This window comes from Phoxinus phoxinus (assembly GCF_949152265.1).
Source record: "Phoxinus phoxinus genome assembly, chromosome: 14".
Classification (NCBI taxonomy): domain Eukaryota; kingdom Metazoa; phylum Chordata; class Actinopteri; order Cypriniformes; family Leuciscidae; genus Phoxinus; species Phoxinus phoxinus.
Window position 1 is genome coordinate 23,536,362 of NC_136889.1, and position 19,946 is coordinate 23,556,307.

Genomic DNA, 19,946 nt, shown 5'->3' on the forward strand with positions numbered 1-19,946 from the left:
ATTTCCGGTTTAATTTATCTCGTGATTTTTCGTGACAAAACATGGTTTGTAGACAAGATATAATCGTTGGATGACAGAGTTGTTGTCAACTCGTGTAGTGCGTTACCTCCTGTTGCGGATCAATCACGTTGTGTCGTGTGGTGTGAACAGCTCAACAACTTGAACACTCCTGATTTCACAGAGAGCGTGTGAACCGCACAGTTCAGCCCGACGGTTTAAAATCCTGTAGTTTGAACTTGCCTTAACTTGTTTTGAAGAACATATGTTGTCATAACTTATTGATCATATCATTTTTTACAGTGCATGATCAATTTTTTCAGTATTCTTCAATGAATAATTTTTTTGAAAGAACAGCATTTTTGGAATATAAATCTTTTGTAACATTTATAAATGTGACTTTTTATCAGTTTAATGCAACCTTGCTAAACAAAAGTATGAATTGTTGTTTTAGAAAAACTTTAAAAGTGAAACTTCAGAAACAGTAGTTTATATAATATATATACATTTATAAATGTATATGAATACATGCATAAATATAAATCACACATTTGTTTATGATGAGTAATAGTAGTTTTTAATAAGTGAGATCAGTTACGCTTCACCTGCGGCAGAACAGTAAAGACTCTTTTAGGGATTAGAGCAGCTGTGTTCCTGAGGCTAAATGATAATCACCTGTAGTGTATTCATCTCTAAACAACGGCTCATGTCAAAACCCTCTATCCTATTAACTTCTTATGGAGGCGAGGACTGTGTTTTCTACTTTGAGAGTAAATTGAGAGGCTGAAAATTAGAAGTGTTCTGATTGTGGAGCGTAAGGGACTGGGCATCTCTTGTCTTGACTTTTATTTTGAACCTCTTGTTTTATGTTGTTCTCTAATCCTGATTGAATCCAGGTGTGTCCTCATTAGTTGTAGAGTATCCATGCTGCCTTCTTTAGTCAAATATGGGATTGTACATGACGGCTGCGTCCGAAAGCTTAGGCTGCTGACTTGTTGACTCGCTGTTCTATCAGGCAATGACTTTACAGGCGTTTGCGCACACAACTGATTTCAGACTTATGAGGCAGTAAAACAGTTTAATGGTCTACAAAAAAATGGAGCAAGCTTTGGTGATAACTGTGCGAATATTTAATTACTACAATTAGGGGTGGGCGATATGACCAATATCTTAATTCACGATACGAGTCATTTTATTATCACAATAACGATATATCACAATATAGGTATTTTTGCATGAAATTAGGTTTTTATATTAAAACATTTTATACCAATTTTTCTTTTTTTAAACCGGCCCAATGCCTGGAAGATGATGTGTAAAGAAACAAAATGGCAATGCTACACTGCCCTACAAAGCAAAAAGGCAGTAACTACGCAGAGTGCAGAACTGAGAAAAATGACTTTAAAGTTATCCTGTGTCATCCAGCCTAAGTAGTTGTAGGTAGATTATTACCATTTTTCTCCAAAACGACACACATTTGAGATAAGATGTTTTGTCACATAACAAAGGATGCCCTGAATGTCATGAAAAAGATAACTCATTTTTGACCAAAAATGCAGTTACTGCTTTTTTGCTTTGTATAGCAGTACAGTTAACTTGACAGGTGTTCATTTACAACACAGCGGTCTTCTGGCAACCGCATTGAGGACGATAAATAATGCGGTGATGTAATGCTGTGATTTTGATTTGTGTGATTATCAGTCACCTTGTGTCATGCACCTGTCAGCTTTTGCACCAAACAGGATTTTGAATCATGTGATGTCAGAGCTTTGACTGATTTATGTGTTGCATTTGCGTAAAAACAAATGTTTATCATAAACTATATGTTCCTCTTCCTGGGTTCTGCCAGGTTTGCATGAGGTCATCTGCATCTTGACAAAATCAGATTTTTTTTTTTTTTTTTTTGTGTTCCAAGAAGTTCCAAACAGCAAATAAAACAAAGCCAAGAACATGAAAAAGAACTTCAAAATAAAAGCCAACCGGAATACCAAACTAAAAGACGGACAAGAACCAAACTAAAAGATTCCCGAATCCTTAAAATAGAGATGTGTTTTTTACGTGGACAAATTGTACTTCTAATCTAGCCATAATTTCCAGTTTGACGCATTAGACTAGAAAATGATGTAATGCCTGATATCAGGTCATTAATTTTAGGAAAGGAAGTTGTTATCAGGGTTAACAGTGAATGATGTGTGTACTTCTGTGGAACTTCTCCCAGTTTTATTTTTGCTGATTATCACAGACGCAGCTCTGGATGTTGTATGAAATGACTTCTTTTTTTTCTTTTTTTTTTAATGGAATTTGGCTGAAAGTCTGGACATCTGGTTATTTTTCTGCCTCCGATTGCTCGGTAACAGAGTTGATGATACTATTGGTTGCCCATGTTTTTCTGTCAAGTATTGTATTATGAATTCTGTTGATTAATGTTTCCAAAGTAAAGTTATCTAGCTGGCTGAGAAAGATAATGTTTTGTCTGAATTGTGAATGATTTGGTATGGTCTTCTTGGAAGCATCCAATAGAATGACATTAAAATGATAAATAAAGCACAGTCTGGGCAAAGTGTGTTTTATGAATGTATAGCTGTCATTGACATGATATATAGTTCTTCCATAATTTAACTTAAATACTTAAATTTGTAAAAAATCTAATAAAAATTCAAATAAGTTTAGGTTTTAAGTAACAAATAAATATTATTTTCGTAAGAATTTTTTTAAAGAATTTTATTTACAAAAGTAATGTGAACAGCTCTTGTAGTGATTTAAAATTATACATGTTTAATGGTTTATATTTACACAATATGCTCCAATATGTTTTGCCCTGGCTTAACTATTTATTTCATTTATTTTCATATTAAGTTTTAAAACTGTATAAAATTGTAAAAAAAAAATTGTAAAAAAAATAAAATATATATATATATATATATATATATATATATATATATATATATAGAGAGAGAGAGAGAGAGAGAGAGAGATTAAAATGTCTTGTTTGCTGTATATTTACACAATATACTATGTACTTTGCCCTGGCTTATTTATATAACATTTTATTTTATTTTTAGAAAATTACTTCTGTAATTTTCTTTACAACACTGCATACAATAATAAAGAAAATGTACTGTATTTTAATGAAATAAAATCTAGAAGAAAAGTTGATGGCCACCGCTTATTAAGGTAATATTAAATAGAAATGCATATTGTTATAAAATAGAACAATTATATATATATATATATATACTTTTTTTTTTTTTTTTTTTTTTACTTTGTTTTCATTTATTGTGTTGGGACCCTAAGCTGAACTGGCCTGATTGGGCCATCAGAAGAGAAGAAAAAAAACAAAATCTATTGTTGAACAAGCTTGTCTAGAGAGGAGTGCAGTGTCGAGCTCAAGCCTGACACGAGCAGTCACTGCCGACTGCTGGAGACCGATAAGGCCAGTTCCAGGTCAGCAAGAGTTTTTTTTTTTTTTTTTTTCCTGTGATGATCTGAGGAATCACAGATGCTGTGTTCAGAGAGCTTCAGCGAATTATGAAGGCCAGCAGTTTTTTTACATCTCGTTCTTGAGTTTTCCTTCAGGTGTTGCTGTCGCTTTATAAGCTCTCACTCAGAAAGCGTTTGACTTGCTCAACACTGCATTGCAATATGGCAAACAAGCTCATTAGCGAATGGCCGCTCTCTTTTATCTCCCAGCACAATGACGGCTGGATGTGCTTTCAATGACTTTAATTAGTTCCATGCTGAGTGGCTTTGAATTATCCAGTAATGAGAAACCCCAAGTGTTTTATCAAGTGCATGCAATAGCTGCGGTCATTAAAAGTTATAAGGGCATAAACAAGTTTGCATTTCTCCCTCAATTAGACAGCCCCCCTGCGTCTGCAGAGAGAGGGTGGGCTAAACAGACTCATTAATCTAGAGGTCAACCCTGATTAAAGGAAACGGAAGTAGGAAAGGGTGTCAGAGAGGAGAATTTTATTTTTAAAAAACACCACCTACCTACTTAGTCAGACTCAAGCCATATGCACTCACACGTTCTGTTGCGTAATTATCATTTTACAGTAAAGGATGATTCCAGGTAGGGGTGGACGATATACCAGTAGACACGATTGAAATGTATCAACCAGTTGAGATTTTGGACTATCGTCTCTATCGCGGTTACGCTCGCATGACATTGATGTGCTGCGCCATCACAAGACTTATAGTTGAAATGCAATAAAGAGCGAAAGAGAGTGTGTTTCGCTATATGCGCTATAAGTCTGAGAGAATCGCGCACATGAACTATGGAAGTAAAATAATGCCAAATGTTTTTGAAACAAAAAGCCTGTTGAATTGCACTACTTGAAAAAAATATGCATTGCATTAACCATGCTTGCATTTTAATGCATTGTATTTTAGGACTTGCATTTTTTTATTGCCTCAAATTCAACATGGTTGAATATTTAAGCTGTGAATATTTCAATTCAAAACATTTCAAACACATTTTCATTATTAAAAATTTAATAATCCATATTCACCTTTCATATTTCAATTCCAAAATATTCAAACGGTTTAAAAATACAACCTTTAATATTCAACAGGGAATTTTCAGTCCATTTTATTTCGCTTTAAAAATTCGCTTCCTCAAATTCAGTGGTTAAAATTCGACAGTAAATTCAACATTGACATCCAGGAACTGCAGGAAAAGCAGTAGATTACCAAGCATAATCTCCACCTGCTGTTATTCGTCCTCACCAGCAGGGGGCGCAAGCGCGTGTTGTTGACGAAGAGGAGAGCAACAGTTCATTCATAAAAACCCGTTTATAGAAATGTAAGTGTATTTGTGATTATTACGAGAGCTGTTTTTACAGCTGAGATTAATGTTATTCCCCCGATGCTGATGTACAGATCAAATGTTACATTTGAAGTAGACATATATTTCTCTTGGTTGTTTAGTTGCCTTAACATTATATCACTGCGATGTGCTGCAGTAGCCTACTAGTGTTTCCCTCAATACTTCAGGGTTGCTGGACATATAAAACGCTCAACGTAGCGTGGACTAGTAGATATAAAAGACCAAACTCGCACTTTAGGCTGTAGGTAGGCCTACTATGTGGTTACGGGCAGCAGACGGACTCAGAATCATATGAATTTAACGCGCAAAGTTTCACGCAGTTTGTTTGTGTGTGTGTTTTGCTAATACAATAATAAATCATAAATCAGATGTGTACAGTAACATTACGATGTCCAGCTATCAAAAATATAGTGGCCTAGGTCTACATTGGGTTTCATTTGTCGTTTAATGAGATCTAATATGTTTTCAGTGCCGAGAATTTTCCAATTGGAATTTTCACATGAGTAGATCCGACTCAATTACAAATTACTTTAATGGTCGAGTGGTAGAACTTTAGCCATGAGGGTCAGAAGTTTAGGGTTCGAATCCGCACTCGTATAGTTTTTTTTCCTCATCAAAACCGATTATGTTTATCAGTGGTTGTATATCAAGCTGGGACACTTTGTGTGCAGTTTGTTTTGTGATTTCACCGGAACGAGAGTCTCCGCAACTGATTGAAGTGCGTCTGAGTGAAGAGTGTTCGCGAGCCACATACTCTATCCGCACCACTGATCGCAGTGGCAATGAGCACTTGATTTCATACACATTTCAGCGCTAGATCGCCTCTTGTTTAACAAACGAACTAAATGAATGCTCTGCTGGTTAACTGGAGTTGTTTTATTTCGGCTGTTTGTACATCCGTGCTGCGAGGTGGGGACAATATCTACCCTGGCAGAAAGTGGTGGGACATATCCTATACTTGCATAAAGTTGGCTTGACATTGGACTTTCGCACATTTAGGGACCGTCTCTAAAATTACATTCAACATTACACACGTTTCTAACTTCAATAGCAAACTTCAACTTATCAAAAATATAAAAGGTGTGCATGTGTATCATGCCTGACGTACCAGTTTTCTGTAAGTCATTCTCTCCCAATGCTATTGAAGTTAGAAACGTGTGTAGGCTACCAATGTCGTGTGTAACTTTAGAGACGGTCCCTAAATGTGCGAATGTCTAATGCATAGACTGTAAAAAAATGGTCTAATGTCAAGCCAACTTTATGCCATATATCACAGGGAAACTTGGCGTGATACCTTGCGCGTTAAGATCATCTTTAGTCTGCTGCCCGTAGCCATATAGTACCTATACAGCCTTCTCAATAAAGTGCGAGTTTGCTCTTTTATATCACTATTAGTCCATTAAGCTATACGTTGAGCGTTTTATATGTCCAGCAATCCTGAAGTATTGAGGGAAACATAGGCTACTGCAGCGCATTGCAGTGATAATGTTAAGGCAACTAAACAACCAAGAGAAATATATGTCTACTTCAAATGTAACATTTGATCTGTACATCAGCATCGGGGGAATAACATTATAATCTCAGCTGTAAAAACAGCACTCGCAATAATCACAAATACACTTACATTTCTATAAACGGGTTTTTATGAATGAACTGTTGCTCTCCTCTTCGTCAACAACACGCGCTTGCGCCCCCTGCTGGTGAGGACGAATAACAGCAGGTGGAGATTATGCTCGGTAGTCTACTGCTTTTCCTGCAGTTCCTGGATGTCAATGTTGAATTTACTGTCGAATTTTAACCACTGAATTTGAGGAAGCGAATTTTTAAAGCGAAATAAAATGGACTGAAAATTCCCTGTTGAATATTAAAGGTTGTATTTTTAAACCGTTTGAATATTTTGGAATTGAAATATGAAAGGTGAATATGGATTATTGAATTTTTAATAATGAAAATGTGTTTGAAATGTTTTGAATTGAAATATTCACAGCTTAAATATTCAACCATGTTGAATTTGAGGCAATAAAAAAATGCAAGTCCTAAAATACAATGCATTAAAATGCAAGCATGGTTAATGCAATGCATATTTTTTTCAAGTAGTGCAATTCAACAGGCTTTTTGTTTCAAAAACATTTGGCATTATTTTACTTCCATAATGAACCTGCTTCTCAAAAAGCATAATTGGGCTTGAACGGTTAAATACAAATAAACACAGTCGTTTATGTCTTAAGTGAACGTATACAGTTGAGAAAACGTATGGTTGATCCGTGCAGTCGATCTTAAAGTGACGACAGCCTAATTATACCAAACTGGAAGCTTCAGTAATAATGAAAACTACTAGCATGTATAAATTTTAAGGAATTTATACCTTTATGATATTATGCTGTACCCACATTGGACCAGTAGTTTGGAAAATTAATGGATGGATGATTCAGCTGCGGGCGACATCTTCTGGCGAGACACGGGAAGTAATTTAACGCGTGACATCATTTGTACACTTATTATCGCGTGCATTATGGGATTAAATGAGTGCACTCAATAATGTCCACTATGGTTTCGGACACCACTACAAATGGCTTTCCCTCAAATTGTGCCCTATTTAAGGGTATAGGGTGTGATTTCGGACACAGCCCTAATGTCTCACTGCTCTTGACTGAATCACTTTTCAATTTTTTTGTAACACAGTGAAGACCTATGCAGTGTTTTTATACATTTCATTATTACATTTATGTAGTATTTGTTATTTTTAGTGCTTGAGGTTTTTCAGGTAGGTTATTTTTTCATTTGTGTCTTTGTTCTGTTGTAGTTTGTTTTTCCTATATGCTTGTAATAAGTTTGTTCTTATTTTATCACGGTTTACTTGTCTTCAGCTTGAGAGGTTTTTTCTTGGGCTATAGTATTAGTTTTTTTTTTTTTTTATATTGAAATTGGTGACAAGAATTGAAATTCCAGTGGTATCAACAATTTTGATATCATAAAAATCAATTTAAAGCAAACATATTGTGATGTATATCATTGTCGTGAAATTAAATGACTCATATTGTGAAATAAGATTTTGGTCATATTGCCCACCCCTAATTCCAGGAATAATAAACATCACAAGTTATGTGAACAGCCTGCCTACTTAGTCAGAAGAATTATCTTAGGTGGAATTATCTATTTTTAATATCTTGCTTTATATTTACACAATATATTCCAATTTGTCCTGCCTTGATTGATTTTTATGATTTTTTTTTTAAATGTATTCTATTCATTTTATTTATTATTGTTTTATTTCTTATTTTTAGGAGAAACATCCGTAGCAAAGTTGATATGAAAAAAAAACCCATAAGAATTCAATTAAGTGTCCTGAGCTACGAGAGAAAGCCCCTGAGCAATAAAACCTTTCTCTAATGTATTCTTTATCTGTTACATTAGGAGTTTCTGTTTGCCATTAGACGGATGCATTTTTCTTTAACTCATCTTCCAGACGTCTCCTCTACTTTAAATGCTAAATTCAGAAGTCTTTTTGTTTAGAAGCGGCTACTAGCTTACGAGTGGAATCTAAAACATCAATTGGAGACACATTAGCTAAATATGATACTAGGGAGGTTGAGAGTTGCTCGTCGCTGTTCGAGATCCAAAGATAACGAAGATTTGTGGCCTCTAGAGTTGTGCAGGTTTAATCCCATTGAGACTATACATTTTGAAAGTCAGTGTCCACAGAGAACCACTATTCCTTCAGATATGTCAAGATCGTAGGACGTATTGCTTGACAATGGTGCAGTTCATTGAGTCTCTCTTTCCACACCTTTCTCCAGATGGCCGGCCCACAGCTACTTCCCTCTCTCTCTCTCTCTCGCGCTCTCTCTCGCGCTCTCTCTCTCTCTCTCTCTCTCCTCTCTCTCTCTCTCTCTCTCTCCTCTCTCTCGCGCTCTCTCTCTCTCTCTCTCTCTCTCTCTCTCTCTCTCTCTCTCTCTCTCTCTCTCTCTCTCTCTCTCTCTCTCTCTCTCCTCTCTCTCTCTCTCTCTCTCTCTCTCTCTCTCTCTCTCTATTCACTCTCTCACATTCACTCTCTCACTCTCTCTCTCACTTTCACTCTTACTCGCTCGCTGCAGCGGCTCTTCGGCCAGAAAGAGCTCTGCGTCTTGTTGTCACTGTCTTTTACATCTTAATATAATTCATGGGGTAAATCTGCTAGCTATTTTGTGTGTAAACTTGCAGAATGGCCTTTAATGCCTATAATTCATATTTGAACTTTGCTTACTGGAGTGGGAAAATGTGGATTGTGTTATTTCATATTGTACTGGAATCATCAAGATTGATAGCTTTGCCATTTTGGTGTTTGTTTTTATTTGATGTTATTCAAGTCTCAGGCTTTTTATTTTCAAGGGAAAATATTTTGTTATTATTTTGACATTTAAATAATTGTTAGTTAGAAATGTAGTAATCAGTTGTTGAATCACAATATTGAATGTGTGTGTATATACAGTACTGTGCAAAAGTCTCAGGCACCTAGTATTTTCATAAAAAAAAATGGGTTTAAGCTAATTATTTAGAACTGTGGCAACTGCGGAGCCTAAAGGGACATGGTGGTGGAAAAAATATGAGATGCGAGGAAAAATAAGTCAATGCTTTGAAAAACTTTTGTGTTTTGAGAAACTGAGTTTCTCAGAGGAACGCAAACGTTTTTGCGATGGAATACAAAGTTCCTCAGGGGAGTGCAAAAGCATTGATTTTTTTTTTTTTTTAATCTTCTTCTATTTTTCCTCCCATCTGATATTTTGCCCACCACCATGTCCTTTTAGGGGCTCTGAAGGCAACGTCTCCTAGACGCTTAAAGAAACCTACCTCCAAAGCGATCTGAAAATCTACAGTGTATGTGCAAGTGTACCTGGACAAAAACTGTTTTAAAATGTTGTACTTAAAATGAGGTAAATACAAACTCAGATGAACAACACATAACTTATTAAACTGTCTCATTATTTGTAATTTGTATCTGTAACAAAAATACAGCCAAATTAGAGAAGCCATGTGTCACAAACTAAATACAACCTCACTGCTTCCATAGGAATTAAGGAGATGAGTGTGACCAACTCTATAGGCCTGTTTACACCTGGTCACTGCATGCGTTTTCTGTGATCGAATAGCTATCTGACCGTGAAAAGAGCAGGTGTAAATGCCCTCCGAAACGCATCCGAGACGGAATTAAATCCGATCGCTCAAACCACATCATGAGGTGGTCTGGGCCGCATTCCAGACGAAACTGGACATGTGTAAATGCATTTGGTTGTTGAAACCACATATGTACATTTTACTCCTCCCAACAATGCTAAAAATAAACATGTAAGAGTGTGTTATAGGCTATATGACATGTTATAGCCCGATATGTGGCAGATGAGAGGAGTATCTCTTAATCAAGCCAACGCGCAAACTACCACAAATAAAACTGAAAGTAAGACGCTTAATACACAATCATCTTCATTAAAAGTACAGAAACTAAATGATCTTACCAGCTGATGATGCTCTCTCTCCTATTGCGTTCTTTGATTTTTAAATTAGCCGATGATCAATAAAATGCATCTCATATCTGTTGTTTTTCGGTGATGTGAGCTCCATTAAATCTGCATAAAGCGGGAATTGGAGATCCTATTTATATCCGGTTTGCGAAAACACATGTATGTGACAAAGTACATGTAATCGTTTTGATAAATCAAATAGCTATCCGATCAGTAAAAACGCATGAAGTGACCAGGGGTAAACAGGCCCTATAAAAGCAGAAGTTTTGGCAGTTTGCTTGTCTGAAGCATTCAGGGGTGTGTTAACAATGCCACATCAGCAATGATCTTAGAGAAGCAATTGTTACTGCCCATTAATCTGAGAAGGGTTATATGGCCATTTCCAAACTATTTGAAGTTCATCATTCTACAGTGAGGAAGATTATTCACAAGTTGAAAACATTCAAAACAGTTGCCAATCTTCCCAGAAGTGGACGTCCCCGCAAATTCAGACTGTGTAGTGCTCATAGAAACTAAAAAAAAAAAAAAAAGAGCTACATCTCAGACTCTACAGGCCTCAGTTAACATATTAAATGTTAAAGTTCATGACATTACAATTTAAAAAAGACTGAACAAGTATGGCTTGTTTGGAAGGGTTGCCATTAGAAAGGTTCTTCTCTCTTAAAAGAACATGGAACGGCTTAAGTTTGCAAAGTAGCATCTGAACAAACCTCAAGACTTCTGGAACAATGTCCTCTGGACAGACAAGACCAAAGTGGAGATGTTTGGCCATAATGCACTGCGCTACGTTAGGTGAAAATCAAATGCAGCATATCAGCACAAACACCTCATACCAGCTGTCAAGCACGCTGATGGAGGGGTGATGATTTGGGCTTGTTTTGCAGCCACTGGACGTGGGCAGTCTGGGCTTACAGTCATTGAGTCGACCATGAACTCATCTGTATACCAAAGTATTCTAGAGTCAAATATGAAGCCATCAGTCTGTCAGTTAAAGCTTGGCCGAAACTGTGTAATGTAACAGGACAAATTTACAACAGAATGGCGGAAAAAGGAAAATAATCAAGGTGTTGCACTGGCCCAGCCAAAGCCCAGACCTAAACTCGACTGAAATGCTGTGGCGGAACTTCAGGAGAGCTGTGCATAAACAAAATCCCACAAATCTCAATGCACTGAAGCAATGTTGTAAAGAAAAGTGGGCCAAAATTCCTCCCCAACGATGTGAGATACTGATAAAGTCCTATATAAAACGATTACTTAAAGTTATTTCTGGTAAAGGTGGTTCTACAAGCAATTGTATCATAGGGTGTAGTGTACTAAGTTTGTCACATGGCTTCTCCATTTTGGCTTTATTTTTGTTAAATAAATAATGCCACTGTGTAATATGTCATGTGTTGTTGTTCACCTGTTGTCCTGATATGTACAACCATATAATTCAAAAGGGTGTACTTTCTTTTTCACATGACTGTATATATGCATATATAAACAAAGAAAGTAATAGTTTTTTTAAATTGTAGAAAATTTTCGCAATATTACCGTTTTACTATTTTTACGATCTTTGATCAAATTAATGCAGCCTTTTTCAGCATATGAGACTTCTTTCAAAAAATACTAAAACATACTCTCCCAACCTTTTGAACAACAGGATATTAATATGAATTTCTTTTTTTCTTTTTTTTTGCAGTTACTACATTGACAGGCGGGTGACCAAAGTGGAAGACTTTATGAAGACGAGACTTCTGGACACCCTGTCTGAGCAGATTACCAAGGTGTTAAAGGTAATGTTTACAGTAGTTTGTTGACAGCCAGCCTAGATATCTTTTGTTTTTGAATGTGTAGGTCAGAGATGTACTAATATACTGTATGTGTTGAGGTTGTTGTTGTTGTTGTAAGTCCCTCCAGTGCTCATTAACTGTGTTTATCTCAAGGGCCCCGGGTTTATCCTCATTTGCACCATCCAAACAAGCTGTCGTCGGTCTGATAGGTGGCCTAGTGTTAAGGGAGCGTGAGTCAGGGCACAGTAAGGAAGGAAAGCTTTTGATTGAGTTTACAATTTACAAGTTCCCCCTCAGACTCATGATGTCTCAGCTGCTCTGGGAACGGTCCCCTTTTGCTCTAATAAGCAGTACCAGGTTTCACAGCATTTAAGACTTCCCTCAGGAGGCCCAATCTATAAATACATAGCTCTCCTGTTTTATGCATCTCAAACTCACACATCTGGTCCAGTGTTCCCCTGAAAGTGAATGAGGGGAAAACTGACTTTCCTCACAGATATCAAACAAAAGACGGCAAAGTTTTGTTCACTCCCAAACCCAGTGGGACCGTGATTAGTGCCCATTACAAGTGTGATGTCAGATGGACAACGGTCAAAACTTCAGGTCCAGTGGTCTGTTAATATAAAATAAGTAATAAAATATGGAATTCCCATCTTTCTTTTTTCTTTAGTGGATCTGCAGGTGTTTGGCGGCATATGTACCCTCCTGCTGTTTGTGACAATTATCGGATTTATTTTGAAATATGATTTATGCTTTAGAGTTGATTCTTTGGCTGTCACTCGCTACAGCAGGTCCTAAGGTTCAGAGTGTGTCTGAATCACAACTGGAGAGTATGAGGAGAGCTTTTCTTTGGCTTATTATGGAATATGCCTAATACCCAACATGTGTTCTATTATAACCAGACTCTGACCCTGCAGCTGGACGGCAGTCGGTTGTGTATTATGCTGGAGAGTTGGGATCTGATCTCAAATCATGGCCACGGACTGTTTATGGACAGTCTGATTCAAATTGAGCACAAAAACTGGAGTCAGCATGCTGGTTTTTATCAGTCAGCTGCATGAGGGAAAAACGACTTTCACAACATTTATTATTACATTTTAGCAATACATATAATTGTATTAAATTGTGTAAATTAAATCATTTATTTTTTAGCAATTACTACCATAGATTTATATATGTTTTTTTTTTTTTTGATAAATGTCTCTTTATGCACTGTCACTCTCTTATTGCTGTAAAAACAGTAATATTGTGAAATATTAGTACTATTTAAAAAAAAAATTCAGCAGCCATTACTCGAGTCTTCAGAAATCATTCTAATATGCTGATTTGGTGAACAATAAACATATCTTATTAATAATGTTGTTGAAAATGTCACGGGTGGTTGCAGCAGCTAAACAGACCAACACGAGTTTAATATAAAATATCCACAAGGTTAACAGAAGGTAGAAACTCACAGTAAATGTAAACGTGACCGGAACGTGAGGCTACATCTTTGGGTACGTTTACACGACAACGATACACTTAAAACTGAGAAGTCTTTCCTTTGAGTTTTCCCCGTACAGACGATACCATTGTCAAAACCATTCACAAGGATCTGCGAAAACGACAAAAAAAACCTGTGTTCTTCTGCCAGGCAAGCCGTTAGATGCCGATGAAACACTATAGATTGAACACTTAATACGCATGTGCATGACGTCATCGTCTTCAGAGATTCGCGTTTTTGATGTTTACATAGAGACCGTTTTCAAAAGTTTGCGTTTTCAGGCATCTAAAACACCGTTGTTGTGTAAACGAACGGCCAAAACGTATAGCAAGTTTTACGTTTTTATTTGTGTTGTGTAAACAGCCCCTTAAATAGGAACTCAAACAAGATGAATAATAGAACACAGCTGAACCAAACAAACTCATAATGACGGTGACCATGGTAACAAAGGAGTGGCGGGAAAGTCAAACAAAGGAACACATGAGAATGAATGAAAACAAACTAAAAGTCCATGATAACTCAGGGTACGTTTACACGACAACGATATGCTCAAAACGGAGAAGTTTTTCCTTTGCGTTTTCCACGTACAGATGACACTATTGTCAAAACTATCCTCATTCACACCGATCCACGAAAACTACTAAAAACTTCTGTATTCAGATGTCAGGCCATTAGATGACGATGAAATACTATAGACTGAACACTTAATTAATTAACGAGATTCAAAAGTTTGCGTTTTTAGGCACCCAAAACGCTGATGTCGTGTAAACGAACGGCCAAAACGCATGAAAAGTTGAACACGGTGTTGGTGTCGTGTAAACAGACCCTAAGACCCTTCAGGATTCTTTGATGAATTGACGGTTTGATGAATTCTGCATTTATTTGAAATAGAAATCTATTGTAGCATTATAAATGTCTTTACTGTCAATTTGATCAATTCATTGGATCCTTGCTGAATAAAAGTATTAATTAATTAAAAAGAAAATTAACTGACCAACATTTCAAACAGTAATGTATTTTGTATTTGGATATTTCAGATGCATTTTGGATTTTACATTCCACATTTGTTCTGTGGATGTTCTAAAATCTCAGAATACATGCGTAACATTCATTTACATATGAATATATACATATATACAGTATATAAATCTGGTTGGTCATTGTAAATATCAGTGAGATGGTCTCATCTTATTTAAGTGGACCAGACACTAGTCAATAGTTGACTGGAAGAATCAAACCTGAACAAGCGTCCATCACTTAACTATTGATAGTTTGTCTCATCTGATAAAGATTTGTCTATTTCTTTCAGATTGTTCAAACTCATGCTCCTGAGAAGCGTGTGTGGCTGGGTGGAGTTGGTCCGGCTTGGGCAGGGGGCACCAATAATTTGTCCGACACATTTGCTGCTGGTTTTCTGTAAGTGAACCACATTGGCTATAGGGGCTCTAAAGCCCAGGGGTTCTCAACCTTGGTCCTCGAGGGCCACTTTTCCGGCAGAGTTTAGCTCCAACCTTGATCAAACTCACCTGCCTGTAGCTCTCTAGTAATCCTGAAGAGCTTAATTAGCTGGTTCAGGTGTGTTTGATTAGGGTTGGATCTAAACTCTGCAGGAAAGTGGCCCTCGAGGACCAGGGTTGAGAACATATACTTTGGCTGTCTGCGTTCCGTGCCGGTCCACACACTGTCCATGTGACATCATTTTCTTCATCAGGAGGGTCCGTGGATGTCCACGCACAGCCCATTTATTGTGTCCGTGCGGACGATACGCTTACAACTGCGCATGTGACTGCTTGAAAAATAAATAGTGCACACGCTCCAAATGCGCCTTTCCGCCCTCACAACCAAAAGAGTATACTTTGAAAGACGGATAATTAAGTATACCAGGGCCTTAACTTACAGCATATTTTGATGATAATTTAATCGGTTAATTTATTTCTCTGATTAACCATTGTGATTTCCTTCTTCAATTAATTTGCCATCATTTTTTCCATATAATAATGTTATTATTGGCATTACATATAGAATTTTGATTCATTATGATTTAATTAAACTCAATTTAAGTCCAGAAACAAAGATGCATGATCTGTAACTCTCTGTAAAGTATTAATTGCATAATTGCTGTATTATAAGAATATAACAGTAAATGTAATTTGCGACCAGGTGAAACCGCATTTCTATCAAAGCTCTTATCCAAACCATATGAAACTCAGTCCAAACTACACACACTCTATATTATCATGGACTTTTTTTAATAGTTGAACATAAGGTGCTCCTTTCCCTTAAACAATTTGAATTGTTGACTTGTTTTCTGTTGTAGCTCATGCCATGTGTCGTGTGTCATGTGTTTGTTTGTTTGTTTGTTTTATATAGAAATTGATTTTTAATTAACTGAAAAGTGAATAACTGTTTATGGTTGTCTGTGAAAAATGCAAAAATTCAACACACTGAAAATTCCTTTTGGATTCCTTATGTTGAACAAAAAGAGAGAGTTTAAGATCCATTGCAAAGTAGTATTTTACTAAAGATTCTCATATAAAGTGACAACAGAATATCAAAGTGCTCAAAGAAAAAAGTGACTGTACACAAAAAGAAAAAAAGAAAACGTTTCTGTTCATCTTTGAGTATCTTCAGTGCTAAAACCTTAACATTATTCAACAGCATTTATACACTTCAAGGCACTAATTGGAGATTAGTTTTTAATTGGAGATGCTTGTTTTGTGGGGTTTCTCTCTCTTTCTGTTTCGATGATGCTGGATCATGTCTGAAGGATTACTCTACCCATCCTGGACGGGAATCTTTATTAATCATTAATTTTATAATCAGTTAACCCTCAAATGCATGAATGTTTTGCCAATCATTATTTCATATTTGGGTCCTTGGCAACCCTGATCTGTATCTAACACGGATGGTCCACAATAGTATAAAACTCTCCTTATATTTTAATATCAACTACAAAATAATGAAGTAAAAGCATATTTTGTTACCTTTTGGTGCTTGGACGGGTTCAGTTTGAGCAGATGTTTTATACCATCATCTCTGTCACCGTCAGAGCTCATTTCCCAGTACATTCAGCATCTGGCTCATATTTACAATCTCATATATATTCCTTAATATCAATATAAGGAGAATGATATCACTGATCACTGACAGCTTCTTCACCAGATCCACCAATAAGTGATAGGGACACTAATATTTTATTGTATATATACTTGCATACCTCGGGTCGAGAGCGACCCTATACGCACAGAATGTTTTTTTATATATATATATATATATAACAGACATACTTTTATTTTAAAAATTCTTGTTATAGTACTTTGAATGAATAGATTGAGGAATACTAAGAAGGTTGATGTATAACTTTAGAAAATTAATGAGGGGGAAGGTAGTGAATAATGTCCCAGGTCGATAAAGATTCGAGGAATGTATTTAAGGGTTAATTAAGTAATATTCTGCCAATTGTGTCTCCAGTTAGTGCATTGAAATGTATAAATGCCATTGACTAATGTTGACTAGTGTCAGTAAAACACTTTTTTCAGTGGACCTTGACTGTTTGTTTGGTGTGCTGATTCCTCCTTTTGTTTTTCGTGCTTTGTAAACTGAACCTACCTTTAAATACCAAAAAAATAATACCTGAACCAAAAAATACCTTTAATGTATAAAATGTCATGTATTTTGCCGGGTGCATTCCTAAAGTTCTGATATTTGTTTTTGCTTTAGATGGCTCAACACTCTTGGCATCGCTGCGGCTCATGGGATAGATGTTGTACTCCGACATTCTTTTTTTGATTACGGATACAATCACCTCGTCGACCAGAACTTCAACCCTTTACCTGTAAGTTTTTAACACATAAACAGAAACCAAATCAATATCAGTCAATAGCCCTATTCGGACGGGACTAGTTTGAGTTACAATTCTTATCACTCGACGTCTGTGATTTCATGTACCGATTCGGACTGGACTAACATCTCCGTGTTTATTACAGAGGTGGGAGTGTGTGTTTTCTAGACGTAGGTGTTACAGAAGGTCATATGTTGTGCTTGCGTACATCACGTATGGCATATATGTCATATATGCCCTATTCTTCACGAGTTTATAGCAGTGGCTATGTATAATAAACTGGAATAAGTGAGCAGAGAAATCTCACTCTTACCTGACACTGATATTAAAATGAGCAGTCTTCACAGTTTATGCTATGTGGCTCTATTTATTGATTGCATAAGGAATTTTTTTGTCGGATACTATCCCTATTGAAACTAAGTTCTTGCATGCCGAAGATTGGTGCGTAAACGGTAGCTCAGGTAGGTCAAAAAACACGAGGAGAAGCTTTAGGACAATACAACATCAGCAATCACAGACATTGGCATTCGGACAGGGTTAGATTTCTCAGAGGACCGTTGAGTTTGCCGAAAAACTGTTTTTGCCTTGGAGGTTGTGTGAGAAAAAATGTGAAACATGAATTTCTCGAACGTCCCCCTGGAAAACTAGTTCCGTCTGAATACGGCTAAAGTTGTATAACAGTCAGACTTAACTTGCAGACGGATTCAAGTCAAATACCACACGCACTTAAAGGTTACGCAAATTAACACCATACGCAGTGACCTGTGCGGTATGCTCGTTACCGTATTGTTAAACCTTCTAAAAGGCATATGTAAAAATGACCTGGGCGTAGTTTTTTCCACATGAAGTGTCTGAAAATGGTCCTTAGACAGAGTCCGTCTTTAGCATGTGGCCCAGGCACCTTACGGCTTTTCCCGTGGGACCTATTAGCCAAGATGAAAGGTGTTTAGTGGTGTTGAATACTAGGCAGCTGAGGCGAACTGCACTGAAATTCAAGCCCGAGACAGTGTCACCTGTCTCCCACCCTCTCTACATGTGTGGAACAGCCAGATGCTGACAGCACTGCAACCCGAGACGAGGGCACTCCACAGGTACTGTAGCCCCACCCTCCAGACCGCTGCCAACTTCATCCTGAATTATGGAGACCTCACTCTTTCAGTGTCCGCAGGTTAGACCCCTGGAGACGGGACGAACAGAAGACTTCAGTTCAATCTCAGTATGACCACGACTGTAGGAGACTGTATAGGAGACATACTTAACATTCAGTTTTTGAATGTTATATGTTGTGTGTAATGCATTAGCTACTAAGTAATTAATTACTGTAATTGAATTACTTTTTCCCTTGAAAAAGTAAAGTAAGGGATTGCTCTTAGTTTTTCTGTAATTTAATTAAAGACTTTATAGACTATAGAACAATTCTAGACAATAGTGGGTTTAACATATAAATGTAATGTCTTGTTAAAATGTATGTTTTTAATGTAAACTTCTCCATTTGGTCCGTTCAAGAATAATTTATGCAATTTTATAATATTTATTTGAATTAATTAAAAGAGCAGTTTCATGTCTGTCCTTGTATTGTTCAATTGGTCGAGGTTGATATGAGATTTAGAAAGTAATAAGAAGTGGAATACTTTTTTTTTTTTTCATATTTTATAATTATTTTATTTTAAATGAACAAAAATAAAAAATGAACAGTATTTTACTATAACAGCTAATGCATTATACAGGGTCAGTATCACTAACTAAAGCCATAAAAAATTAATTCTCATTAATTAAAATACAATTTTACTAAAACCTATTTTATTTCCGCTAGTTGCTTTGGCAACATTTCCAATTTTTGTTAAGTTTAAGTTTAAGTATTAAAATAACAAAAACCAAATCTAAAACTTGATAAAAAATGATGTACTAATAATAAAAATGACTAAATTAACACTAAATAACTAAAACTTAAACTAAAATGAAAACAGAAAATATAAAAATAAAATATAATTCAAAATATTAACAAAAACTAGAATAGTATATCAATCATACTAAATAAATAATATGCATTTTTAACAAAAAATCAAGTTAAATATTTGAACGCACTAAACTGGACAAAAAATAATCGCATCGACAGATTAGACATTAAACATATCAATAGGCTTTAATGTTACAATGTTACATTCATTTTTGTATTCTTAAATAAATAAAATAAAATAATAAGTATATATAAAAATATTTGTTAAATAAATGTTTTTTTTTTCAGTATAAATCTTTCAGGTTTTGTTTGTAATAGGAATATATGACAATAATTTAGAGGTAAATTAATAGGTTATTTTTTTACGAAATTGCTATTATTATTATTATTAAAAAAAAAATTTAATCTTCTCTGGGACACCACACACAAAGAATGATCAATCTCAACAGGAAATTTAACATTATTGTTAAATTTCCATTTGATGTTCTATGTGACTACAAATTATTTTTTTGCCAGTATCCTTCTTTAACAATGTTTTCACATAGATAAAAATACCCAGCTTTAATCTGCTTC

The 19,946-nt window shown here is 36.0% G+C and overlaps 1 protein-coding gene across 1 annotated transcript in view; it reads left to right on the plus strand.

Moving 5' to 3' along the window:
* Positions 1-19,946, plus strand: part of hpse2 (heparanase 2) — a 91,120-nt gene that overhangs the window by 53,136 nt on the left and 18,038 nt on the right. The window contains exons 7-9 of the mRNA XM_079634437.1: positions 12,002-12,095; positions 14,885-14,991; positions 17,296-17,410. Coding sequence (XP_079490563.1) covers positions 12,002-12,095; positions 14,885-14,991; positions 17,296-17,410 — 316 coding nt within the window. The remainder of the gene's footprint in view (positions 1-12,001; positions 12,096-14,884; positions 14,992-17,295; positions 17,411-19,946) is intronic.